Source organism: Culex quinquefasciatus, chromosome 2, assembly GCF_015732765.1.
Source record: "Culex quinquefasciatus strain JHB chromosome 2, VPISU_Cqui_1.0_pri_paternal, whole genome shotgun sequence".
Classification (NCBI taxonomy): Eukaryota; Metazoa; Arthropoda; class Insecta; order Diptera; family Culicidae; genus Culex; species Culex quinquefasciatus.
This window is the reverse complement of record NC_051862.1, coordinates 78,513,669-78,541,303: the sequence shown is the minus strand read 5'-3', so window position 1 is coordinate 78,541,303 and position 27,635 is coordinate 78,513,669. Positions and strand designations below refer to the sequence as shown.

Here is a 27,635-nt window from a genome sequence, read left to right as displayed (position 1 = left end):
GAACAACAAGCGGTAGTTCCTCTAGCGTGCGAAACTGAAAGTACTGCAGGTCGCGTGGCGTCAGCTGATGTACTGCGAGTCTCCAAGTGGTGCGTAGAGCTGCGAGCTTCTGTTTTTGGAACAGATCGCGTACTCTTCTACGCTGTGAAGGTGTGAGAGATTGCGGTTTCTGCCGCTACTCCGCGAGCCGGTTTGTGATTCAGCAGCGTCACGAGATGCAGCGCAGTGAAGTTCGTCGTCATCGTCGGGGCTTGACGACCCTTTAGTTGCGCCGGGCGTTACGTGAGGGTGTGCGGGGTTTGGTGACTTCGATTCTTTATCAACCGTTTGGGGTGTTGTTGTTATGTGTATGATAACGGTGGTAGCTTGATAAACGCACCCCGCACTCGAGAGGTACCTGCACCCTACGCGAGCAATATAGTGTGATTTTGGTGAGATTCTTCGAGAGCTTTAAGTTGTTGGGAGTGTTACCTGGCCGGTTGATAGTGAGCTGATAAGTTGAAGAAGAACGGCGTACCGTGTATCAGACGGTGGTGTTCGTCAAGGTGCTGAACGATACAGTGATGAATGGAAAATAATTGTTCTGAGCGAGGGTAACAGCAACGCGACGTGAAGGTGTTACTTTATCGCGGAGAATACGTGCTGATAGCAAGGAGACGGTGGAAGTGTTAATGGTTCTCGACAAAACAAAATCTGAAATAGTTAATATTTTTTCGATTTTTTGCGAATTCATTGTCAAAGATGGTATTTTCTAATGTTATTTTTCATAAGTTGGGGGTAATTTGGACACCTCTTCAGAGATCCATTTTCTTCGAATATGAAGTGCAGACGGCAATGTAAATGGCAATAACCGTCTTAGCTATGGCCAAATGGTATAGAAAAACCACTCTGTGTCAAATATGAGAAAAATCGGTCAACATTTACCCTTAGTTACTCAAGGGTGAAGTTTGTATGAAAAAAAAATAGAAAAATTTATGAAAAGCCAAATTTTCTTACGGGTTTGTCTGCAGAGCGTGGTTCTTTTATTCAAATATTCTCAAAAATGAGAATCTTTTTGTTGACTTAATGTTCTACAATTTTATCGGACTTGCCAAAGTTATAAAACTCGATTCTGAAAAGTTTTTATCGATTTAAAAATGTCATTTTTGCATGAAAAACATTTTTTTCACCAAAATTAGACTCGAGTATCAATGGGTTAATCCGATTTCGCTCAAAATTTACCCAGATGCTTAAAATAACCCAAAACCCCCTTTTCCGCTTGTGGAGCAGGGGATCATTTTTCCTGGCCACCCTACTGTACACAGCAAAAAATCCGATGGCAAAATCGCATGCAAAAGCATGTACATCACCTTCGTCAAAATAAACACTTAATATTACACACTGCATGTACAATTTTTACAAAAACAAAAAAAAAGTGGCAACCGACGGGAATCAAACCCAGCACCAACAGTAAGGACTGGTGCCTTAGCCCACTCGGCCATCAGACCGAAGAAACGCTGTAAGAATAAACGCATATATGAGCTTGACATTTCGGTCAAGTAGGTTTCCCATACTGACGGGCTATATATTTCAGGGTGTAAAATTACATAAGCTTGCATAAAATAATGCAATATTTATTTTACACCCAGGCTATTTACACGCAGCTGGATTACTACTTTTTTAGCTGTGTAGCGAGGTTCAAATCCCGACATGGACCAACACAACTGGTGATCTTTTCCCTTCTGGAATCGATTGCTTAGTAAAGGGAAAGTAGTGCATCGTCACAACTGGACCTTATCACGACACCTTAGGGAGGCGACCTATGGAATGTTAACATTAACCTTAACATGTTAACATTAAGTTGAGAGTAAAACTGCCACTGAATCCGCATTGTAAATGTCGGTCCCGATACTCTTCACGGGTGTTCCCCTCGGGAACTGGGAAAGATTAACTTTTTTAACCCCTAAAACATTTTAAAGAAATCAAAAAACATGGATTTTGGTCCCTGCCAACTCACACGAAATCGAAAAAAGTTGCCCAGACCCATCATAGGATTGCGTGGAACTTTGTTTAAAGGAGTAATTTTTGTCCTTGATCACGATTGAAAAATCCATTTTACGATAGCTCACGACGGAAGTGCGGTATCTTTGAACATGCGAAAAGAGGTGTTTTCAATAATGTGTAGCCTGAAACTGTGATGAATTGGGAATTTTATGACAAAGGGTTTTTTATGTAAAATTTGAGCCCGATTCAATGAACTCAGAATTCCGGAAAACCTTTTTTCTGACGAAAAAATACAGACATAATTTGAAAAATTCTGTCATTCTTCGTTACTTCGCTGTAAAAAAATTAGGGTCGTGTCATTTTATGTGAAATTTAATGAACTTTTCGAATTAGCAATAACCCAGACGGGTCAATTTTTCATTTAGAACAAAAATTTTCATTTTAAAAACTCCTTGTTTTTTTTAAACTTTGTTGGGCTATTTTTTAGAGTGTAACAATGTTCTACAAAGTTGAAGAGCAGACAATTAAAAAAATGTTATGTTAACATAAGGAGTTTGCTTCTAACTATCACGAGTAATCGCGATTCTACGAAAAACATTTTTTTTGAAGATGTGACAATTTCCATCTCATCTACATTTCATGTTTTTTTTTTTTTTCAAATGTTCAGAAATTTAAGGCTCCTCCGTCACGAGATATAACAAATGGAGCTCGGATTCATGATCAGGGACAAAAATTATCCAATAGGACAAAGATTCACGCAAATTGAAGAGGGGTCGGGACAACCGATCTCGTGAGAGTTGGCGGGGAATTACCCAATTTATATGAAGGGGGTTCTTTCAAAAACCACCCTTTCTACAACCAACCAGACATTGCTCAGACATGCTAAGAATTTAATTCTGAGTTTATAGAAAAATCTGGATCTTGAAACTCTAATTAAAAAGTTAATATTTTGAGTAAGTTTATAGCCCTTCTTCAGTAAGGTGGAAAGGCAATAAGTTAAAAAATAGTCAATGTTTGTATACCTGAAGATGTTTAAAGTTATCTTTCTTACAAATAACTTTCTAAAATTTGCATAAACTGAAATTTGTTTTGAACTATCTGCCATGAAAGTCCAACACAAATTATTCCAAATTAATAGCCCATCAAAATGCCTTGCCATAAACCGTTTCCATTCGTTTATTTCGAGAACCATTGCACAGCCGACCACCATCGCTGCTTCAGCAACCAACAAGTTAGTCGGTGGCGAACTTAAAAGCACACTTTTTTTTATCATTTCGTGGTACCTGTTCAACACTTCTCCGGGCATTCCGCGCGCCCGCGATAACGCTCTTCACTTGCTGCTGCTGGATGTTTGGACAAACATTTGGCCACGACGTTGACGACGGCCATGGTGTGATACGGTACGGAGAGCGGCTCGAGCAAATGAAACAACAATTAATGGGGAAAACAAACCGTACGCATGTGTTTACTCCCACAGCGAGGGGGAATGTCTCCAGGAAATCGGAAAATTGATTTTTGTTTGTTACTTAAATTCAATTTCAGCTGAATTATTTAAAACATAAATTCTTGAAACTAAATCTCACGATTTTACAGTACAAGATGAAACTTTAACCCAAATGTTTTATTACTTTATTTTTTTTTTGTTAACTGTGTAATTTGCCAGAGAATTGCCCATTAACGTACGGTTGATGTGTGTAATATCTACGCGAGCGTCCCTTACCGGAACGATCCATCAGCCCCCCTCCCTCTGCTGGAGAACCTGCTGTACAGCTGTGAACTAGCCGAAGTGTTACCCGCTGACTGACTGGCCTGGTCTGGTCAGCAAAAAATGCAAGCAAAGCTACCCTCTGCCCACTGACTGGGCGAAGAACTGTTGTTGTATACCGCTAAGCCGCTATCGCACCTCCACAAGCTGTTCGAATGACATGTCTTGGTCAAACTGTTGCCTCCACACGACCGGCCAGCTAAAGTAGCGTTTTCTTCCCGTTGTCCCAGCTCCAGCTAACGTGCGATGTACTTCGGTATGGCACCTGAATGATAAGGAAAAGTTTTTCTGTCGAGTCTGAATTGCTTGCCGTCGCCACGGCTTGTGTACGAAGAATTCTTACGTGGAAGCTTGGGCAAAGTTGTTTTGTGGAGTGTTGGAAAAGTTTTCTGTGATCTTGAAAATTTAGGGGGGAAAACCATGAACCGTTCGCGAGGTAAAAGTCAGCGGAAAGCTTCGAAAGTGAGCGGAAAGGAAGCACCGCGTCCAAGTGATCAAACTAGTGAGAAGAAGTCCCAGCGTAATGGGAAAAGTGGTGGAAAGTTTAAGGACGTCACGGCCAAAGTCGATACCGGGCGGGGTAGTGAACCACCGAAGGTGGTTGAAACCAGGAAGATTGAAGAACCTGTGCCGGAACCGCCGGTGAAGATGGAACGCGCCAATAGTTTCTTTCTGACTCGGAAGATTTCCAAAATCTACAACAAGCTTAGCGGAAGTCGTGAGAGTTTGTCTGGGGAAGAACCGGCTAAGCCGTACCAGTTCACGAGAAGTTTGAGTCTGTCATCGATCCAACTGAAGAAGAGCTACCGAAGAAGCCAGAACGAGTCCAACCTGGCGAAGCTACACGAAGATGCTATCCTGGAACACGGTGAAGGTAGTGAAGAAATCGCCGCTGCTCCAGCAAACCGACAATCCGTCCCAGCAAAAATTGATCCTCCAAAGCTGGAACGCTCCAACAGTATCCTAGCCTCGTTCCGTCGCAAGATCAGCTTCCGCTCGGACAAGAAGCTAAAACCTCCCGCAAAGTGGAACACCTCCCTTCAAAACCTCCGCCAGGAGGACTTCATGGTCAGCTACGACGATCTCAGCTTCGTCGACTACGACCAGTTCAACCAGTACGAAGCCAGCCTGGAACGTCGCCTTAGCTCCAGTCAGTTCGACCTGGCCCCAAAACGACCCGTAGATCAACCCCTAGAAACCACCAACGCTCCAGTTATCAAACGGCGCCAAAAAACCGATCAAGACCTCCGTCGAAAGACCCTCGTTCGGCGTAGCTTCGAGTTCGAAAACAACCTGGACCAGGACAAGAACCTGTACCGGAACAGTTTGGATGGCGAAAAGCTGCGACAGTTGAGCAAGCTGAACCGTAAATCGTTTCGCTGGAGTGCGCACATCGAGCGGGACGTCGATGCGCTCTACCTGGACAGTTTGGATCAGCTGACGGTGGATTCACCGGATGGTGGCGGACTGGGCCATGCCAAGTCGGCGGAAGGATTGCTGATGAGTGGTAGCGGAGGAGGGGATGTGTGTGATAGTGGGATGGTGGATGGGGAGGGGTTGCAAGGAAGAGTTAGTGGTGAAGGGTTTAGTGGGGATAAGAGGCGCAGTGTAAGTGTGGGTTATGTGAGCCGAAGTCAGAGCTTGAGAAGGGCAAGGTCGTGGAGTGATGCTGTGGAGGGAAGTGCGAGGGACAGGATTCTGGATAAACAGGTGAGTTCAAAATCCACTTCACAAACCACCCTTGTTGCAGTCTGTAGCAGTATGCTTTTGAAATCCCTTTGCACACAGTAAAAGCTGGATTAGCTGATATCAGAACGACACCGATAAAGGTTGGAATTTCGATTAGGGATTTGGAATGCAATGTTTATTGGATTCGTTGTTACTCTGGTTGAATGTCATGATATCGAGTTGGCTGAAAATTGAGTCACATTCAGATTGACTCAGACTGTTAAAGCAGATTGTTTATGTGATAAACAAAACATAAATTATGGTATTTCTTATTTTTCTTTTTGCAATCGAGATGTCTAATCAAAATCAATTTATGAGACTTTAAAAAATATGTTAGAACTGTATCTTGAAAAGGGATTTCCTGTTCGATTCATCGTTTTAGGCAATGTTTTCGGTGTTGCCCCTTTCAAAAATAAATTCTTTATCCCAAGTTTACAGATTGCGTTTGTTTTCCAAACTGCCATGGAATTTTATTCTTGAGATTTGTCGATAAAAACCTCAACTTGTTTGCTTAAAAAAAATGAAAATTACAACAAACGCAAAAATCCATGCATTGTTTTTCATGAACAGATTTATTATGTTCCTGAAATCTTCAAATTTAATCTAACACTAGCACAGCCATCATTTTTGCGATTACTTCCAATATACTTCTTTTCTAAAAGGCCAGGCCAACTACGTAAAGTTAACCGCAAAGATGATTCGTTGAATAAGATTGAGTTTGAGCATTTATGTTCAAACAACTGTACAGTTCTGAATCTGCAGGGGAGGAAACGTGGGGATCAACCATTCACGGTTCTGTTTGTTGGAGCAATAAATCGTTGGGAGCACCATGCTAAGAAGTTTAAGGACCCTCTGGAATGAGACATTGTTTATGATTTTTTAAAAGCTCATTTTCAGTACAGGATTATAGCCTTACACCAGACAGGAAGGCAAAACTGGTGAAAACTCTGTAGTAGGAGTCGTACACTCACGAACGAACGGACATGACACCAGGAACAAATTTTCTTCAAATTTCTGAAGCAAACTATCACTTGCGCCATCTACATTCGAGTTGTCGAAGTAGCATCGCGCGATGATTTCTCAAATGTCTTATTCAATAATTAGTTAAAACATTTAGCATTAGTATGGTGCTAGAAACAGTTTTTTGGCATTAATTTTGTCTTTATGATTCTATGTAATTTATCATGAATACTAAAATTGCCAAAATTTTTATAGAAATGGTATTTTCAAAATAAATTCATACGACCATTTAAAAAAATGCCCATGAGTTAGCATCATCGGCTGGCTTTGTTTAAGTTTTAAACCACGTGGCGCGAAGATTTTGACATAAGCGATCTCGCTCAAAAAGCGTTTTTCGGAATTTCAAAACTCATTGCAATGCTTGATTTATTTCAAAACTCGTAAAGATCCAATTAGGTAAACCTCGTTGTATAAATATATACGACTTGTGCTGAAAACAATCTTCTTTTTGAATCTTGTTGCAAAACCTACTACACTCAAACCCCGATGTTTTGACATTAACTGTTGTCAAACGAACGGGGTCACTTTTTAGTTTGACACCCCTTTTACACGGAGTTCACGCACGCTAGCATAGTGTGCGTGAGCACCGTGTAAAAAGTGACAGTTCGTCACTATTTAGTTTGACTTTGTCAAACCAACGGGGTAAAAACTAAAAAGTGACCAACCACCGGGGGTTGAGTGTATTTGGAAATTATTCTTCAGCGAAACGTTTGTTTCCCCCTTTTGGTTTGATCAACAAAAAACCAAAGCAGTGTTGAAAAGTATTACTTTTCGATTCAAGTGCTAACAAGTTCAACTTTTCAGAACTCATTTAAGTTACTGAATAAACTTTTCAGTACTTTTTATTTAATTTTTGATGTTTCGTTCAAATTGTACGTTCATTGACATTTCGAAATAAAAAAAAACAACATTTTTTGCAATTCCGTCGTAAAACTATTTACTTTTCCTGTCATCCTCAAACGACGAAACAGCCTACTTTTCTTTATCAAAGATAACAGAATCGAATATTAACCATTTTCAAAACAATTGCTGAAAAGTTCTACTTTTAAGCACTGAGCACTAGTTGTTTGGAAAAGTAATAATTTTCAACTTTTTTTTTTATTTAAACGATTGATTGAATATAAAAACATTTGACTTACCTTGTTCGATAAATGTACGACTCGTGCTGAAAAAATCTTTTTTTTGCAACTTGTTGCATAAACTACTATTTCGTCACTTCGAGTGCTTCGAGTAGCTATCCAATGATTGTGAGTTAGAATTTGAGGTGGAAAAGTACTAAGTTTTGAAAGAGTTGATCTTAATATTTCAATCTTAAATTGTCTGAACTACTATCATGAAAAGTCAAAAAGAATACACGATTAAGAATTTCGGATAGTTTGAGTCAAAACGCAGAAAGCTCCAGTACGGTTTATTCCAAATAGTGTGTAGTTGTCTGGTTGATTTTTATGAATTTATATGTTATATTTCTTCGGGTGGGTTGTTCGTTTCTGTTCTCTACTATCCACTCTATTGCAATTTGAAGGTGTAGCTTTGCCGATTAAAACTTCCAGTGAAACTTATTTAATCTTAATCTACCTTTATTTGGTATACTTATGAAAAAATTGTCGTAAATTGTAAACTTAGTAAAACAAAAAAAGGAAAAAAAACCTAAACGCTAGAAACGAAACTTTTCACTTCGTCTTCTCTCCTTATCGGACTACCAAAAATTACGTATGAATAATGACAGTTTTTCCTCCTTACGTGCTAAAAAGGCCACCCTCTTCGAAGTCTGCGCCGAGACTTCTTCATCATGATAAAACGTAATATTTCAAGCTTACAATCTAGCCCTGCTGGGGTAATGTGCTGAAGTTGCCGAAGTACTCCTGCTCAATTTAGTACTTGCTGTTCTCGTGCTTGGCGTAGTGAATGAACGCCAGGACGGAATCGGCCAGGTAGAGAGCACCGGTGACAACGCAGAGCGATCCCATAGCCAGACCAGCCTGCAAAAGACGAAAAAAAATATCCGTAAGAAATGGTCAAAGTTTAATTGGACATAATGGGAGTTCAGGAGGGTGTCTTACCGTCCGTTCCGAGGTAATTTGCTGGAAGTCATACTCGGGCTGGAATCCGTGCCAGTAGTGCAGGGCTGTGCCACCGACGGCGATCCACATAAACGTTCCGACCACGTTCATGATGGTGTCCGACAGTTCGCGCTTCAGCTTGGTCGTTCCGAAGCAGAACGTAATCAGCTGGACCGAGGTGTAGATGAAGTAACCGACGAACACTCCCGATGCTACGATTTCCGCATCGGGACTCTTTTCCTCATTGAGGTTCCAGGTGCCACCGACGCCGAGGAAGTCGCCGCCATAACCGGTGCGGTAGATGATCAGGATCACCAAGTTGAGTGCCTGCGGTGGGATGGAAAGTTGATTCGTTATGAGTTTAGTTTCTAAATGGGGTTTCAATGAAATTGGACTTGAAATTTGTCATAATTTGAGTTGATGATTTGGAATCTCACCGTGATATCTAATGTGTTCAAGCTTTTCATTCCCCATGCGACCTCTCAAAAAATCTTCCCAAATTGAGACGAGCACCTGCCCAACCGAGTGGAAAATATGCCGGAAAATTCCCACGTCTCCGGTGCGACACCAAATATTTGTCGTTACGGCTTTTCAGAGGTGGCGACGAGACAACAAACATTCAAAGTACTTCACACCACCACAAATTAATTCAGTCCCCACGTGGGCCAAGCCTCCGCCCCCACTTGGCGGGAAAACTCCGAGAACACACACACACACACACACACACACACACAAAACACCAAGCTATTCAAATATTTAAAATGCCACACCGGAGATCAATTTGCATAAACACATTCCCTTAATTCACTTTGGGGATGCCTTGGTTTTGGCGAAGGTTGGTGACAGACCGTAGCTTTGGGGGGAAACCCTTTTTCCACACCCTTCTTGGGCTACGAAAAATCCCACCGGCGAGCTTACGAAAATTAATGTCCTATTTGGAATGTGAAAGGTAAAGCTCTCTTTCTGTACGAAGTGTGGAACTCTCTAAGAATAATTGCCCTGGTGTGAAAAGTTTGCGAAATTTATGGCTCCCGTTGAATTGTCATTATTGCAAGTTTCGGCTAATGAAGCATTCCTGGGAAATTAAAAACTTTTTAAACGCAATAAAAGTTATGATTCCACCAAGACTAAGCTGTTGAGGAGGCAAATTTTGCGTCACTACAGCACTCGGTGGCACCTTAAGATAGCGAAGTTTGGGCGGGTTGATGAATCAACTGTTTGCTTTGGGCGCGATGGCTCATCACTCCTATCAAGTGACAAGTCTCGGTAGGGAGTATGCTTTATCGCGTTTTTGTAAAATCTTGCACTGGTTTGAAGCATGTGGATGGCACAATTTTAATGCTTTGGAATTTATCACTGAAAGTATGTGAATCGAAATATTTTGGTTCAGAATGTACATATTTATTAACACTGGAACGCCCAACGCATGTCCAACTTACACGGACGCCCAAGCCTCCCAAAAAAGTTAGAACGGTAACTTCAACTCGCTGGTTCTCAGGCATAACTCATCCAATCGAAACGATTACTATTTCCAATTATTTGTGAGAATGTCCAGATGATCCTAAAATTTTGCAGACTTTGAAATGTATGGGGAGGGGGGGAGGCAAAACCTATTGGGTCCATGTTGATATTTTTTTACCTATAAGGGTAAGTCACTTAAAAATCCAGTCAAAATAAAAAAAAACACAAAAATGCCATAAGACAAAATTTCACCGATACAATATCTGAACACTTCAACGGTTTTAAACAAGCATTTTGTTTAAAATATTTGTAGATTTCCGGCTAAATAAACCATGGTTGTTAAATGGCATGGATAAAACATTATTAAATTTATGTCATGTTCTAACACAGATACGTTCTTTCTTTATAACAGAAAGTTTCAAAAAGAATATGAGAAACGCTTTTTAAACCTGCAATAAAAGAAAGCGGAGAGCAGTTAGAGTAATTTTATATTTAAATCTCTGTACATTATTTGCAACCTTCCATCGGATGAGGAAGTAAAATGTCGGTCCTGGCCTTGGTTGTTAGGCCGTTAAGTCATTTCAAGTGTAGGAGTCGTCTCCATGCCATAAGTACAAACAACACACCAAACCAAGCCTACTCCGGTGGAATCGCTGGCGGCGGTATGACTTGTTATCCAAAGGTCGTCAGTTCAAACACTGGGGTGGAAGGTTCCTTGGAGTAGAAAGAGGTTTGGGTGCTCTCCTCATTCAAGCCTTCGGACTCCTAGGTCGGGGGTCGTTAATGTGGATGGTTTGAATTTTTTTTATTTTGACGTTTACTAAAATACTGATGAATTGCATAAGAGTAATTCTCTGAAATATCGGTCATTCGTTTTTATTTTGTATTTTTTAAATCGGCTTAAACTTTTTTGGTACCTTTGGTATGCCCAAAGAAGACATTTTAAATCATTACTTTGTGCATATAATTTTCCATACAAATTTGGCCGCTGTCCATATAAGAATGATATATTAAAATTCAAAATTCTGTATCCGAGGAAGGATTTTTTGATCGATTTCGTGTCTTCGGCAAAGTTCTAGGTATGGATATGGAATACACTGAAAAAAAGTTATACACGGTATTTTTTTAAATTTAAGACATTCGTGAAATTTTCCGATCTTTTCGAAAACAATATATCAAGACTAACATTTAAAAAAGGCGTGACATTGAATGTTTGGCCCTTTTGAAATGTTATCCTTGATTTAAAATTTTTGAAAATATAGTTTTGTGGAAATATCGGAAAATTTCACGGTTGAAACATTTAACAATTGAAAATCGGACCATTATTTGCTTAGATATCGACATTAGAAAAAGGTGGGCTGCTTGGGTGAGACTTAGAAAACATCAATTTTCCTATTTTCAAACCTTTGCATGGCAATATCTCAGCAACTAAAGGTCGTATCAACAAAGTTTAAAGCAAAATATAGAGAATTTTCTCAGCTCTTCAATAAAATGTTTTTCAAAAGTGGGCAAACATAGGCACTTATTTAAAAAAATGAAAAACTGAGACTATTTAAAAAAGTTACCTAAAAATGGTTATAACTTGAAAACGGTGCACTTTATCAAAATTTCACTCAAGAACTTTTTGATTGAAATTTAAATTTTACATCGAAAAATTAAGTTGAAAAATTTTTGCGACCAGTGTTTCGATTTTTTTTTTAAAAAGTCAGTATTGATTCAAAAATTTATAACTCGGTCGAAGATTTTTGCCCATTCTGAAAGTTCTGAAAAATTCTGAAAATCCCCTAAATCATATTAGAAAAGTTTTAGTTTTTGCAAATCAAGTTTTAGTGACAAAAAGTGAAATTAAATATCACAAAAAAATGTTACCGTGTATCATTTTTTTCAGTGTTGTCCTTATCTATACCAACAACTTTGCCAAAGACACCAAATCGATCAAAAAAATCATTCAAAGATACAGATTTTTTTTTTCATCTATCATTTTTGTATTGACAGCTGCCAAATTTGTATGGAAAAGTATATGGACAAATTAATGATGCAAAATGGCATACCGAAAGCACCACAAAAGTTTCAGCCGGATTAAAAAATACAAAAATTAAAATTGATAAAAAAAGACTGATTTTGTAGAGAACTACTCAGTAAAAAAATATATTTTGGTCATAAATGACGTTTTTTTTCGATTTCAATTAAAATACTTTTTTTATAAGGATATTTTTTTAAAACATTGCAATGTATTGATTTTTTCTGGAATTATCAACGTTTAAAAAAAGCTAGAATGCTTGATTTGAATTTTTCCTAACCTTTTAGAATAACTTAAAATGTTATTGCTATAATATTACTGATTGTTTTGTTATTTTTGTCGTTTAGGATGTGCTTCTTTTTTAAGGGTTTTTTAAGCAAATTAAATTCCTAAAATATCGTTAAAAAGGATGGCTGAATCGTGATTCCCATTCTTCAAAATTTCAAAAAATTAATTTCATATTTTTAATCACGAACATTTTGTGTTGGGGGTTATACTTTGATTTTAAACAACTGCTCTTTTTTTCAGTAATTTTCCTTTACTAAATTTTTGCTTAAATAGCATATTTGAGAGCACCTTGAAGTTAGCGCGAAATTTCAATGTTTTTAATGTGGCATACAGTATTATTTCAATATAAAGGCCGCGAAAAACACAACACACACATAAAGGAGTCGCAATTATTGAGAGTTCAATGTTAAATTCGAAGTAAAGTGCTGCCAACTCACTCACACCATCAAAACAAATGTGTTCAGTAGATAATTGAAACCGTAAATCTTCTACAGGGATCAAACATCCAGTGGTGGTTGAGACAACTAAGTCATTGAGTTAGTTTGTTAACTTTTTCATGAATATGAACATAATTCTCTCAGCTTGAGGTTTTTATTCTCCTGGACTGCCTTCCCAGCTTTGGGTTCATATGACATTTGTTATTTTCATGATTTTCATTTATTAAAGAGAGTATCTTTCAACTATGGTTGTGATCGAGAATTTTAATACTATATTAAAAGTTTCGTGAAAATTAAGTCAAAATAAATATGGTTTAAGCAGTTTCATTTAAAAATTCTTCGAATTATAACACTATGTTGCAAAGCGATCAAATTTACGTGACGTCAGGCACATTTATGAAGCAGCTTTTCAGTTCAAACACATGCCTTAAGCCAATTTGTTTCGATAAAATTAAAACATCTTAAATTTTGTGTGCTATGAAATGATGTGGTGACTTCATATTACAACGAAAAACATCATTGAGTTATTGATGATTGTGAGTCAGTTTATTATTTCCTGATTAAATTAAATTGATTGATGAATGATATATTTTAAGAAAAGCTAGCAATGAAAAAGTAATCCACGATAAACATATTTATCAAAATATAGTTTTACTAGTAGAGCCATTAACCCTTTCAGCCCTTCATTTTTCAAAAATATTTGATGGTTGTCGATGGAAAAATGCTTCTTTTGATCATACGAAAATTATAGGTTGGCTTGGAAATTTTGATTATTGTGTTATACAAGACCCATCAGGCCTGAAAGGGTTTAATTCAGGGGTGCTCAAAGTTTTTAATGCCGGGCAAAACTTAAAGCTCACATGAGCTTGCGGGCCAATTGCAAAAAATGAATGGAAATTACTTTATTTCAATCTGTAATACAGAAAAACACAATTTTTGGGGATTTTGCCTTCCTCACTGAGGTAAGGCTATAATCCTGCTCTAAAAATGAACTTTGTAAAAAAACGTCGTTGACCACCTTCATGTATACATGTCGACTCAGAATCGAAAACTGAACAAATGTCTGTGTGTATGTGTGTGTGTATGTGTGTGTGTATGTATGTATGTGACCAACAAACTAGCTCATGTTTCTCGGCACTGGCTGAACCGATTTGACCCGAACCTGTTGCATTCGACTTGGATTAGGGTCCCATAGATCGAGTTTTATACAGATTGAAGTTTCGATAAGTAGTTCAAAAGTTATGTATAAAAATGTGTTTTCACATATATCCGGATCTCACTTAAATGTATGTAAACTATGTCCGGATCCACCATCCGACCCATCGTTGGTTAGGTTATCGAAAGACCTTTCCAACGAGTCCAAAACAATGAAGATCTGGCAACCCTGTCTCGAGATATGGCCCCTTAAGTGATATTGATGTACTTTTTGGAAGCCGGATCTCACTTAAATGTATGTAAACTATGTCCGGATCCACCATCCGACCCATCGTTGGTTAGGTTATCGAAAGACCTTTCCAACGAGTCCAAAACAATGAAGATCTGGCAACCCTGTCAAGAGATATGGCTACTTAAGTGATATTGATGTACTTTTTGGAAGCCGGATCTCACTTAAATGTATGTAAACTATGTCCGGATCCACCATCCGACCCATCGTTGGTTAGGTTATCGAAAGACCTTTCCAACGAGTCCAAAACAATGAAGATCTGGCAACCCTGTCAAGAGATATGGCTACTTAAGTGATATTGATGTACTTTTTGGAAGCCGGATCTCACTTAAATGTATGTAAACTATGTCCGGATCCACCATCCGATCCATCGTTGGTTAGGTTATCGAAAGACCTTTCCAACGAGTCCAAAACAATGAAGATCTGGCAACCCTGTCAAGAGATATGGCTACTTAAGTGATATTGATGTACTTTTTGGAAGCCGGATCTCACTTAAATGTATGTAAACTATGTCCGGATCCACCATCCGACCCATCGTTGGTTAGGTTATCGAAAGACCTTTCCAACGAGTCCAAAACAATGAAGATCTGGCAACCCTGTCAAGAGATATGGCTACTTAAGTGATATTGATGTACTTTTTGGAAGCCGGATCTCACTTAAATGTATGTAAACTATGTCCGGATCCACCATCCGATCCATCGTTGGTTAGGTTATCGAAAGACCTTTCCAACGAGTCCAAAACAATGAAGATCTGGCAACCCTGTCAAGAGATATGGCTACTTAAGTGATATTGATGTACTTTTTGGAAGCCGGATCTCACTTAAATGTATGTAAACTATGTCCGGATCCACCATCCGACCCATTGTTGGTTAGGTTATCGCAAGACCTTTCCAACGAGTCCAAAACAATGAAGATCTGGCAACCCTGTCTCGAGATATGACTCCATAAGTGATATTGATGTACTTTTTGGAAGCCGGATCTCACTTAAATGTATGTAAACTATTTCCGGATCCATCATCCGACTCATCGTTCGTTAGGTAATCAAAAGACCTTTCCAACGAGTCCAAAACATTGAAGATCTGGCAACCCTGTCAAGAGATATGGCTACTTAAGTGATATTGATGTACTTTTTGGAAGCCGGATCTCACTTAAATGTATGTAAACTATGTCCGGATCCACCATTCGATCCATCGTTGGTTAGGTTATCGAAAGACCTTTCCAACGAGTCCAAAACAATGAAGATCTGGCAACCCTGTCAAGAGATATGGCTACTTAAGTGATATTGATGTACTTTTTGGAAGCCGGATCTCACTTAAATGTATGTAAACTATGTCCGGATCCACCATCCGATCCATCGTTGGTTAGGTTATCGAAAGACCTTTCCAACGAGTCCAAAACAATGAAGATCTGGCAACCCTGTCAAGAGATATGGCTACTTAAGTGATATTGATGTACTTTTTGGAAGCCGGATCTCACTTAAATGTATGTAAACTATGTCCGGATCCACCATCCGACCCATCGTTGGTTAGGTTATCGAAAGACCTTTCCAACGAGTCCAAAACAATGAAGATCTGGCAACCCTGTCAAGAGATATGGCTACTTAAGTGATATTGATGTACTTTTTGGAAGCCGGATCTCACTTAAATGTATGTAAACTATGTCCGGATCCACCATCCGATCCATCGTTGGTTAGGTTATCGAAAGACCTTTCCAACGAGTCCAAAACAATGACGATCTGGCAACCCTGTCTTGAGATATGGTGTACTTTTTATTCCGGATCTATAAAATAGATGAAATTTGTGTACAGCTATTGATGGTAATGAGTGAGGAAGGCTCTAACCACATAGGTGGATTAAGTTAGTTTTATTTATAAGATAACGAAAAAAATCCAACATTTTTGTTCAAAAAAGCATTCAATCATGTGGTACAAATTTATTAATAAACAAAACAAACAAAATGTAAAAAATATTATTCGTTAGATTTTAAAATTGTTAATTTCATGCCAAAAATTTTATCAGTATACACAGTGTTTTTGTAAGGATTTTTAAAACACCACGGTTCGGTCAAGGAATTATGCAAAAGGATATTTCAACAATACTTTCTCCAATTTCGTAACCAAATGTCAAGAGTTCAAATCCCGAGGTGCTTTATTGGAGCAAAATTAGTTTGAGGCCTAGTCTTTAAAAAATGGTGAAATATGATTTTTTAATTAATATGGAACTTTGATTTGATGTTACTTTGATCAAATTAGCAATTTGCTAATAAATAATAGATATTTGTTCGTTCAATCGAAGTCGAATATAAAATGATAATTATTTTTATGTTAAAAATATCTGTAAAAGTTCTTTAAAATGTTTGAACTAATCAATTCACAATCACTTTACAGATTGGTCAAAGGGCCATTTTACGTGATTATTCAAAATGGGCTCGCGGGTCACAAAAAATCACCTCGTGGGCCACATTTGGCCCGCGGGCCATACTTTGATCACCCCTGATCTAGGACAAGTGATGAATGCTATTTGCATTGAAAGTTTATTTAAATTCAAGCATGGCACAACCTGTGTTAAGCTATAGATCACGATTTTGTGCAATATTTGTTAGTTTACAATAACATAATAATATTATTTGATTACTTCAGTCTGATTTGCACAGATTTGTCCAATTTTTGCACTAAGGTTTGTTTTCAGTAAAAGTATCAAAGCCAACATTTGATTCTCAATCAGTAATCCTTGCATTGTCTAGCGTGCCCCACTACACGTTGAACAAACAACAAACGTCGATGAGTAATCCAATTTTTGCCAATAAGCTTCCCGCCGCTATCAATTCCAACCACTCATGTCAATATCTAGCACTGATAACTGGATTTTTTCGTTCACTTATTTTTACTACCGCAGCATAAAACCCAACATCACTTGAAACTCTCTCACTACCACTACCACGCCACGCACCACAATTTCCGTTATCTGGGTGTGGTCGTTATCAATCCCACCTTTAGTATCGCCATTTTTTTCATTCCCCCCACAACCTGTACTAATGATGAAACTTTTCCCACTTTGCGAGCGCTATGAACCTCCTCCAACTCAACTCAATCAGGTCAGGCAGGTTTACTCATCATTGATTCACTTTGTAAACCAATCTACCACACCACACAGCTCAACGACTTTCACTCCTGAGGGGGAGGGGGGGTTCGATTGCACCACCATTTTCACCGGAAAAAGTCCGTTTCAGCGGCTACTGCGGAAAAGCTCTTTCCACGTTGGGAAATTTATTGCACTCGAGCAACGGTCGTGCTGTTTTTTTTTCGTTTCTGCCGTGGGAAAATCGACAAAATCCCCAAACGACAAAGCGGGTGCGGAAAAAGTCGTTCCCAACTTTGACCGACGTCATTGTTGAACTCGACTTTTCAATGAGGTTCTAGTCTATAAAATCAACCGTTCGTTCTCACCAATTTGAACACTTTGATGAATATCGAACCAATCGTTTCAGCGGACACCATTTTGTCCTGGATTTGGGGGCACCCTGGAACTGTGTCAACGGTGTAGTCCTGGAGGCTGGAAAAACCTAAAAAAAGAATGAGGAAAACCACCAATTAGAAAAGCTCGTTAGGGAGTAGTTTCGTCCTCTCAGATTGGGGTTAAGGTTACCTTTAATCCTGAATACGTCAAGCAGGAGTGCTCCGGTGGACAATTGAATCGATTCTGAACGTTTTCATCGCACCTCGGCGGTTTCGAGCAGAAACGATGTGGCTTATCTGTGCACCATTACCACCATTGAGGCAAGTTGCGGAGATAAGATAAGGCACGAGACTTGTGATATCTGTACTAGCTGTGGTCGACCGTGGAATGTTACTTCACATCATGAAAGGCATCGTATAACTGGGTAACGGGAAGACGACTATCATGTTTGCCTGTTTCGATCGAGGTGGTGACAGGTGTGAGGCAATTTCTGGTGAGGTTACTCATTTTGGTTACACAAACGCACAAGCACACCACCACCACCAGAACAGGTGTAATGGTTGTGGTTTGTGCGGTTTTGGTTGTTTGTGTGGATGAGCAAAGGTTTTGAACCCAGATAAGAGTTAACTAGTCATCGGAATTACTGTGAATTGGGTAATGTCTGACTCTGAATGGAAGAGCCAGAAGGAGGTGGAAAGGGGCAACCCTTTAAGTTCTTAAATCTTGTTTTTGTTATGTCAATTTAGTATAACTAAATGAAGAAGCTTTGGAAGGTTAATTAAAACTGGCTTTGGGTTATCTTGCCTTCGATCGAATAAGTGAACCTGCTTCAAACTAAGCTCAACGGATGGTTCAATATGCCATTCATCCCAGTCTGCACACAGAATTGAAATGCCATTAAAACCTACTAAATATTTATAACCCATAACATATTTCACCCAGAAGAACCTTCCACAAATCTTCAAACCCGAGAGCCAATAACATTGCACGTTTTAATCATTTCAGCCGTCAATTTCATTGAGTTGGCTCGGCGGGTCATCGAAATCCCCATTCATCTCGGCCTCAGCCAACCCAGACGCCCAGGTTGATCAATCTCAAATTGGGATCTGGACGACGACGGGGCAATTGAAATGCAAATATTACAGAAACATTAATTTCAATCACATAAGTGAACCGGAGGGAGGTCGATATGCAAAACGAAGGGGAACGCAGGTCGTCTTGATTGTAAACTTTTTGCTTATCAAGGTGGAGAGCGAATAAATAATTCATTACTTGGTATTCTGTTAGGCAATGGTATGCTGCTGATAGCATTAAGTTGTATCCTTATCAAGAAATATGAAAAAAGGTGCCGGTTAGAAGTCAAAAAACTTCAATTGATATTTACGGTCTGCTTTCCGGAAAATTTCATCAAAAATTTTGATTCCAATGTTTCAACCCGATTGGATTCAAATTCTAGAATTCCATGTCATTTGAATGCCTTAGCATTTTATATTTATGTTTAGAAACATCTTGAATTTTCAGTTTATATTTCAGGAAACAACTTTGATGAAGACTGCGAAGTGATTTGACTTGTCGGAAAAAAATACTGAATTTATACTTCGTTAGCCAGAACTCCAATTTTTTGTACTTGCTGAGTTATAGACAAATTCATGCTTTACTAAAAAAATATAAACATTTCAATAAGGATAAACAAAAACAAAAAAAGCGTAGAGTCTTATCACAATTAAGGGAACACAGTAACCAAAGAAGTTGTTGTCTTCTTATTCCACAATTGGTGAACTTACGGACCCAATCCTTAAATAATTTGATTATTTAAATTGAAATTTTTTGTTGCGAATCTTTATGAATATTGTAGCTTAGGGGATGAATAAAAAAAGCGATGGTTCCCGTAGTTTTCAAGAAACTAAAAAATCTGGGTGCCAAAACTCTTGTTGATGTCATCCCCTAAGCTACTGTTTCCATAACGATTTAAAACAAAATTTGTCAATCTTTATATCAAATTATTTCAGGATTGGGTCCTAAGTTCATCAATTTTGGAATAAAAAGTCAGTGCACCCTTAAATAGATAGATATTTTCAGGAATGGGAAGTCATGGGCTCTAGAACAAAAAATCAGAAAATTTAGATATATCTATTATAAGTAGGCATAGTGATTTTTCACGCTCGAAAATTGCAAATTTCACGGGGACCTCAATTTCAAAACACCAAATTTCACGCAAATTTCGCGGAACTCCAATTTTCAAAAAAAAAAAAAAAAAATTTTGTTAGTTTCTGAAAAACTTAAAAATCTCAACATTTCTTCAAATGGTTCATATCAACTTGACACACATATATAATCAAGCTTTTTAATTGAAAACTAATAAAATTTCTTTTCTTTTTGGATGAAATATGTATTAAGTTGTAAGGGTGGTACAAATTTTATTTAAAGATTTTGTCTCATCCCCCCTCCCCCTCCCTTTAAAGTTGGCTAGAAAAATCAGGGGACAAAACAATTTTTTTTCGAAAAACATAAAAATTCTAATGGATCAGCTGAATAAATTTAAAATTCATGCCCCTGCGTTTTTCATTCCATTTTTAGAATGTTTGGGATCATTTTAAGAATGTTTGGGTTGATTTGAAAATCTTTCGAATTTTTAAAATTTTCGATGTTTGTTATCGCAAATTGTTTTTTTTTTCTAATCTAATCTAATCTAATCTAATCTAATCGAACACAAGCGCAGCCAGTCCGAAGAAAGCATCCGGGAAGAACTTATGGTTAGATTACGCCTCAAGTTCCTTCTTGTTATTATTAATGATTGCAGTACTTTCGAGAACCCCCGAAGTGTATTCCACTTAGAGCGTCCAATTTCCCGTCCCGGGAAAAAAATTCCCGTGAATTCCCGGGATTTCCCGGAAAAAAATATTTCCCGTTTCCCGGAAAATTTACAAATTCCCGAAATACAAGCAGAAGTATTCATTTTCCTACCTTTTTGGCACCAATGTTTTGAAATCATACAAATAATAGTAATTGGAGAACCTGATTTGATTTTATTTATTTCTGTATATTTCATGTCAAGGTTTAATTCAGATAATATTTATTTCTGAAGCATTCACCACTAGGACTATTGTTTGCTTGCTATGTTTGATTATATGTTGAACCACAAAACATACACTGTTATGGAATGAATATAAACTATTTTAGTTTTGACAACCTTTTTCAATGTTTTTTTTGTAATATCATTTGAAAATAAGATATTTACATTTTTCGGCCAAGATCAGCATTGAGATTTGCTTGACTTTTTTTACCTTGAACATGTTGGATGGAAATTGAACTGATATATTTAAATTATTTAAAAAGGTTTGTGTGAGAAAAAAATGGTTTCGAAGTATTCGAGAAATTACAGATTGAAGCTATAAATTTATTAAGCACGTGAGCTACCAAGGACGTAAGAGGGTTATATATTAAAAAATATCGTTGAATTACATTCAAAAACTCAAAATTATCTTAATCTAATTAATTTATTAGGCTGAATACCATATAATTAAAATCATATCATAAAACCATGAAAAACCATCAAAAAACAACTTCGTATCATATGAAATTTACCCTAAGAATGCATCTATATTTCAAAAACTCGCTCCAAATATTTGAAAACTTAGAGTTATGATTTCATGAAATAGTGTTTCAAGTTAAAAAGCGCTAGAAATTAGATTTTTAAGGTGAATTCAATGATTATTCATTTATTCACAAGTTGAATTTTTTGGTTTTTTTTAATTTTAACTTTATGGTCACTGATACAAATTTAAAAGCAATGTTATTGTTGTGGAGCATAGATTTTCACTATCCAAACACTTTGATTTAAAAAAATCCTTCGCAAAAAAAATACTAATAATATTTTCTTTCATTTGGGACGATTTGAAAGATTTAAAAATTAGAAAGTTTATATATTTTTTCAAAGTTGCATGATTTTTTACAAGCAGTTAAGCCATTAATTGACCCTCACACTCATTTTGACCATTAAAGCTGCTGTTCTATACAATTTCGTTGCAAAAGATTAATCAGAAACAGGAATAGAATAATTTTCGTTGAATGTAAAATTTCCCGGGAATTCCCGGGATTTCCCGGGAAATTTGTTAAAAATTTCCCGTTTCCCGGGAATTTTGTAACCCCGGGAAATTGGACACTCTAATTCCACTCATTAAAGCGGCCCGGCCTACTGCGTTGCATTAACCGCATGAGACAGATTATATGAACGGATCCCACATTTCATAGAACCATCAGGGGAAGAAGAAGAAGCCGGGGACATACCGTACCAACCGGTTCGAGTTATTTATAGATTATAATGGTGTGTGGTTCGTTGGGGAAGGGATTGTTGTATTATATAGTAAATGACCTTGTGACATTTCAACACTACGGGTTAATTCACTCAAGGAGTATTAATCTCTTGGTGGCCGAATGTCTAGAGCATCCGACATCCAATCTAAAGGTGTGAGTTCGAATCCCACCTGATTCTATGCGTTTTTTTGTTCATATTCAAAGTTCAATTACAGTTGAAAAGTTTCAAGGAGACCAGTCGGGAATCGAACCCTGGACCTTCCGCTTATGAGGCGGGACCCGTAGCCATTAAGCCACGGGCCGGTCTCTCGCAAATTGTTTTTTTTTGCTAAAATTTTTGTTTTCGTCGAATCTTACATTTTTTTTGAAAACTAATGATTGCAAAACTACTGAACTAGTGTAAAATGCATTTTAAAACACTTTTTACATGCAAATGTTGAAACTATGGCTAGTCATTTCAATATTTATATTTTTTTTTTTTTTTTGCCCATATTTGCATTCAATGATTCGAGAAAATTGATGAATTTCACGAATTTAACGCCGTCTACAAAACCGTCGAAAATCATTAACCCTATATTAGTAATAAAACCAGGATATTCATTCGCTTAATTGGGTCCTAAAATGAAGCTTAGATTGCTGATATTTTTGTTTACAGCGATAAAGCTTATTTTTCTGAGTACAAAGACCCTTTGTACGACCACAAAGAGTTTAAAATGGATTTTTAAATCAATTTTGAAAAATTAACCTCACGGTCCTTCTTGACAGAAAAGCTCCTACTTGACAGCTCGTTCCAAGGGGACCATAGAGTTATCTACGTGCGCATGTATTGCATGTACGTACACGAAAAAAAGTGAGGTTAAATTTTGTACCAGCCAGCAAATCAAATGGTGCGCTAGTGTGTGTGAGATCGGGCTTAGATAGCTCTATAGTTGATCCATCGAAAAAATGTTGTCTTGACAAAAAAAATTTTGCGTTAAAATGAAAAAAAGTGATCATAAATGGTTTTTAATCGTGTTTTTTACCGTTGTACATAAAAATTGACACAGGGCTTTAGTACCCAATTCTACAGTAGTTCATATCATTATTTTTATTCTTTTTTGAGTTTGATGAGTCATTTTATGAAATATTGTTACATTTTCACACAAGCATAAAATTTCACGGGATTCCGTGGACAATGCCAAATTTCGCGGATTTCACGCTGTCCGCGAAATCGCGAAATTTCACTAACCCTAATTATAAGGAAGTGATGGTCTCAATCTGTCAGCTCCCACAGTTTTGTCTCACTTTCTTGAAATGTTCCAGGTGTTTACTTAGACATGTGTTTCATAATTGAGATTAAATCTTTGCAATTTTTGAAAACTTAACTCTTGGTGACATTGAAGGGCAGGAATGGAATAATCGCAAAAAAAAATTTTTCGCTTGCGAACTTTCTTCACCGCGAAAGAGAGAGGAGGCGTAACTCCGAAAAGAAAAACACTCCCGAACTTTTCTAAGAAAATCAATCAGTTGAAGATTTTTTGGGAATTTCACAAAAATCAATTTATTTAGATTTTTTTTACGTACATTGTTGACCTTCGAGGAGAACCTTCTTAATTTTGATGAAAATAATTTAAAATGGGAAAACGTGTAAAACTTTCAAAATCTTGTTCAACTTATAGCAAAAAATCATTTATTTATTATAAGTATACATTAGGGTGACATTAAAAATTGAAAATTTTAAGAGAAATCAGTTAAGATACAAGGGTTGCTTTTGTCGTTGTAGTTTGTATTGGAAACCGCAATATTGTATGGGGAAAAGCAACAATATCAAAATTACACCAAAAGGTAGCGATAAATATGTCGGATCTTTGGCAGGTGTAAGATGCTTTAGTCAAATTTTATTTAAAAAAAAACAACTTTGTCGAAGACGGCAAAACGATCCGAGTTAACCCTGAGGAGTTATTATCGGTTTAAAGAAGACGTTTTTGTGTGAAAAGATTTTTTTTGCACCAGCATTAACAATATTGTTAATGCCGGTGCAAAAAAAAATCTTTTTAAAAAGTGGCCCTTAAACCTGGGTGCTGAAAAGACAGAATGCGTAACGTGATTTTCGAATGCTCCTCACTACTACAAGTGCACTACTACTGTAAACATAAACAAAGTAGAAGGCTTTGTTCATGCTCAAGCGTGACATATTTTTTGCTGCTGAAGTGACTGGTTTTGAAACATTTTGAATCTGTTGATGTTAAAGTTTTCGCTGAAAAATTAAGTGCTTCGCGCATTTTTTGTTCGTAGACTAAACGATGGGCGGCCAACATATGCTTTTTTTATTTTCCATGTGACGATAAATTGCGTCAGAAGTGGGTGGAATTTTGTGAACCAGAAGAACAACCGAATGGATGTTCCGAGATTATGTATCTTTGTATTTTAAGATTTGTTGACTTCGAATACCTCAAAAGTTGGAATATTTTTTTAATCCTGACAAAATAAATTATAGATCGATTACAATACTTGCCATTTCTTGGTACACCATATTCTTTTTTTAAGTCACCTTTTTTTAAACGATTCTCGATTTACGCAACTTTTTTTAAGTCATGACTTAAAAGAAGAATGTCCATGACTTAAATCGAGAATATGACTTAAATTAAGAATCTTTGAGAATTCGTAATTTTTCGGAGAGTTTTCAAAATGTATGAATTGTTTGTTTTTTAGTAATGATATTGAAACATGTAAGCATAGTTTTGGAACATCTGGGATGTTATAGTCCATCCGAAACTTCCGGAAATTTTGAGCAAGAGGTTTACTAAAGAAACAAGTCGAATCTTCAAGATATTGACTACGGATCCTACCCAGACTACTTTAGTCAGTGTGGTAGGCTACAGTGCATTGTTGTAAGAACTTATTGGGATGTCCTGGGTCATCCAAGGACTCCTTGGAGTTAAGATCTGTGAATCTACCGCCGTAACAAGCAAGAGGTCGACGGTTTTTGAACCCGGAACATACCCGCATAGCTTCAGTGAGTATGGGGGACTACTTTGCTGGAGTGTTGGGATATGCTTGGATGTCCTGGGTCATCCAAGGACTCCCTGGAGTTGAGATCTGTGAATCTACCGCCGTAACAAGCAAGAGGTTGACGGTTTTTGAACCCGTAACATACCCGCATAGCTTTAGTGAGTACGGTAGGCTACTTTGCTGGGGTGTTGGGATGTGTTTGGATGTTCTGGGTCATCCAAGGACTCCCTAGAGTTAAGATCTGTGACTCTACCGCCGTAACAAGCAAGAGGTCAACGGTTTTTGAAGCCGGAACATACCCGCATAGCTTCAGTGAGTATGGTAGACTACTTTGCTGGGGTGTTGGGATGTGTTTGGATGTTCTGGGTCATCCAAGGACTCCCTAGAGTTAGGATATGTGACTCTACCGCCGTAACGAGCAAGAAGTCGACGGTTTTTGAACCCGTAACATACCCGCATAGCTTCAGTGAGTATGGTGGACTACTTTGCTGGGGTGTTGGGATGTGTTTGGATGTCCTGGGTCATCCAAGGACTCTTTAGAGTAAAGATCTGTGAATCTACCACCGTAACAAGCAAGAAGTCGACGGTTTTTGAACCCGGAACATATCCGCATAGCTTCAATGAGTATGGTAGACTAGTTTGCTGGGGTGTTGGGATGTGTTTGAATGTCCTGGGTCATCCAAGGACTCTTGAGAGTTAAGATCTGTGAATCTACCACCGTAACAAGCAAGAAGTCGACGGTTTTTGACCCCGGAACATATCCGCATAGCTTCAATGAGTATGGTAGACTAGTTTGCTGATGTGTTGGGATGTTCTGGGACATCCAAGGACTCCCTGGAGTTAAGACCCATGGGTTCACCGCTTTAACGAGCAAGTGGTCAATAGTTATTGACTACGAGACATACCCGCATAGCTTCAGTGAGTATGGTAGACTACTATTATGATGTGTTGGGATGTTCTGCGACATCCAAGGACTCCCTGAAGTTAAGATCTATGAGTCTACCGCCGTAACAAGTAAGAGGTCAACGGTTTTTGACCTTGGGACAGACCCGCATAGCTTTAGTGAGTACGGTTGACTACTTTGCTAATGAACTCCATTGAGTTATAACACGAGGGGCTACGGCTGTAACAAGGACTTTCTGGGACGGAACATAACAGCAAAGAAGTCTATCATACTCACTGAAGCTCTGCGGATATTTCCCTAGGTCAAATACGTCGACCTCTTGCGTTTTACGTCAGTTGACCCACAGATCTTAACTCCAGGAAGTCCTTGAATGTCCCAGAACATCCCATCATATCAGCAAAGTAGTCTACATACTCACTGAAGCTATGCGGATGTGTTGCGGGGTCAAAACCTGTTGACCTCTGGTTTGTTACATCGGTAGACCCACAGATCTAAACTCCAAGGAGTTCTTAGATGTCTCAAAACATCTCAAAACATCAGAAAACTAGTCTACCGTATCCACTGAAGCTATGCGGATATGTTCCGCGGTCAAAAACCGTCGACCTCGGGCTTGTTACGGTGGTAGACCAACAGATCTTAACTCCAGGTAGTCCTTGGATGTCCCATAACATCACAACACATCAGCAAACTAGTCTACAATAATCACTGAAGCTATGCGGATATGTTTCGGGGTCAAAAACCGTCGACCTCTTGCTTGTTACGGCGGTAGACCCACAGATCTTAACTCCAGGGAGTCCTTGGATGTCCCAGAATATCCCTACACATCAGCAAAGTAGTCCATCATACTCACTGAAGCTATCCGGGTATGTTCCGGGGTCAAAAACCGTCGACCTTTTGCTTGTTACGGCGGTAGATTCACAGATCTTAACTCCAGGGAGTCCTTGGATGACCCAGAACATCCCAACACATCCCAACACCCCAGCAAAGTAGTCCCCCATACTCACTGAAGCTATGTGGATATGTTCCGGGGTCAAAAACCGTCGATCTCTTGCTTGTTACGGCAGTAGATTCACAGATCTTAACTCCAGGGAGTCCTTGGATGTCCCAGAATATCCAAACACATCCCAACACCCCAGCAAAGTAGTCTACCATACTCACTGAAGCTTTGCGGGTATGTTCCGGCTTCAAAAACCGTTGACCTCTTGCTTGTTACGGCGGTAGACCCAAAGATCTTAACTCCAGGGAGTTCTTGGATGACCCAGATCATCCCAATAAGTTGTTACAATAATGATCTGTAGCTTACTACACTCACTGAAGCAGTCTGGGTAGGATCCGTTGTCAAAATCTTGAAGTTCGACTTGTTTCTTTGATAAGCCTGTTGCACAACATTTCCGGAAGTTTCGGATGGACTAGAACATCCCAGGTGTTCCAAAACCATGATAAAATGTTTCAATAACATTTCTCAATAAAATACAATTGACACATTTTGAAAATTTTCCGAAAAATTACGTAATCCCATATATTCTTAATTTAAGTCATATTCTCAATTTAAGTCATGGACATTCTTTTTTTAAACGATTCTCGATTTAAACACCCCCATTTCGTTGTGTAAATCAAGAATATGGTGTATCATTTTGCAAACAGTAAATTGGTTCCGCTTTGACTGTTCTAAATTGAGGCCGCTTTGCGGACAACTATTCTGCACCCAGCCTTAAACCTTCACCAATTTTACTCAGAATTTTCACAGTTACTTGTTTTTGCTTAA

At 38.2% G+C, this 27,635-nt stretch overlaps 2 protein-coding genes across 2 annotated transcripts; one reads left to right on the top strand and one right to left on the bottom strand.

Moving 5' to 3' along the window:
• The first annotated feature begins 428 nt into the window (after window positions 1-428).
• On the top strand, window positions 429-8,024 carry LOC119766068. The gene is made up of 3 exons (XM_038250446.1): window positions 429-545; window positions 3,979-5,458; window positions 8,019-8,024. Exons 2-3 carry the CDS (start codon window positions 4,169-4,171, stop codon window positions 8,022-8,024), a joined length of 1,296 nt encoding a protein of 431 aa, XP_038106374.1. The 5' UTR covers window positions 429-545; window positions 3,979-4,168.
• On the bottom strand, window positions 7,891-17,942 carry LOC6035445 (protein snakeskin). Its single transcript, XM_038257463.1, has 4 exons — window positions 17,851-17,942; window positions 17,652-17,767; window positions 8,557-8,883; window positions 7,891-8,475 (listed from the first exon to the last, which is right to left on the bottom strand). Exons 2-4 carry the CDS (start codon window positions 17,700-17,702, stop codon window positions 8,368-8,370), a joined length of 486 nt encoding a protein of 161 aa, XP_038113391.1. The 5' UTR covers window positions 17,703-17,767; window positions 17,851-17,942; the 3' UTR covers window positions 7,891-8,367.
• Window positions 17,943-27,635: the final 9,693 nt, after the last annotated feature.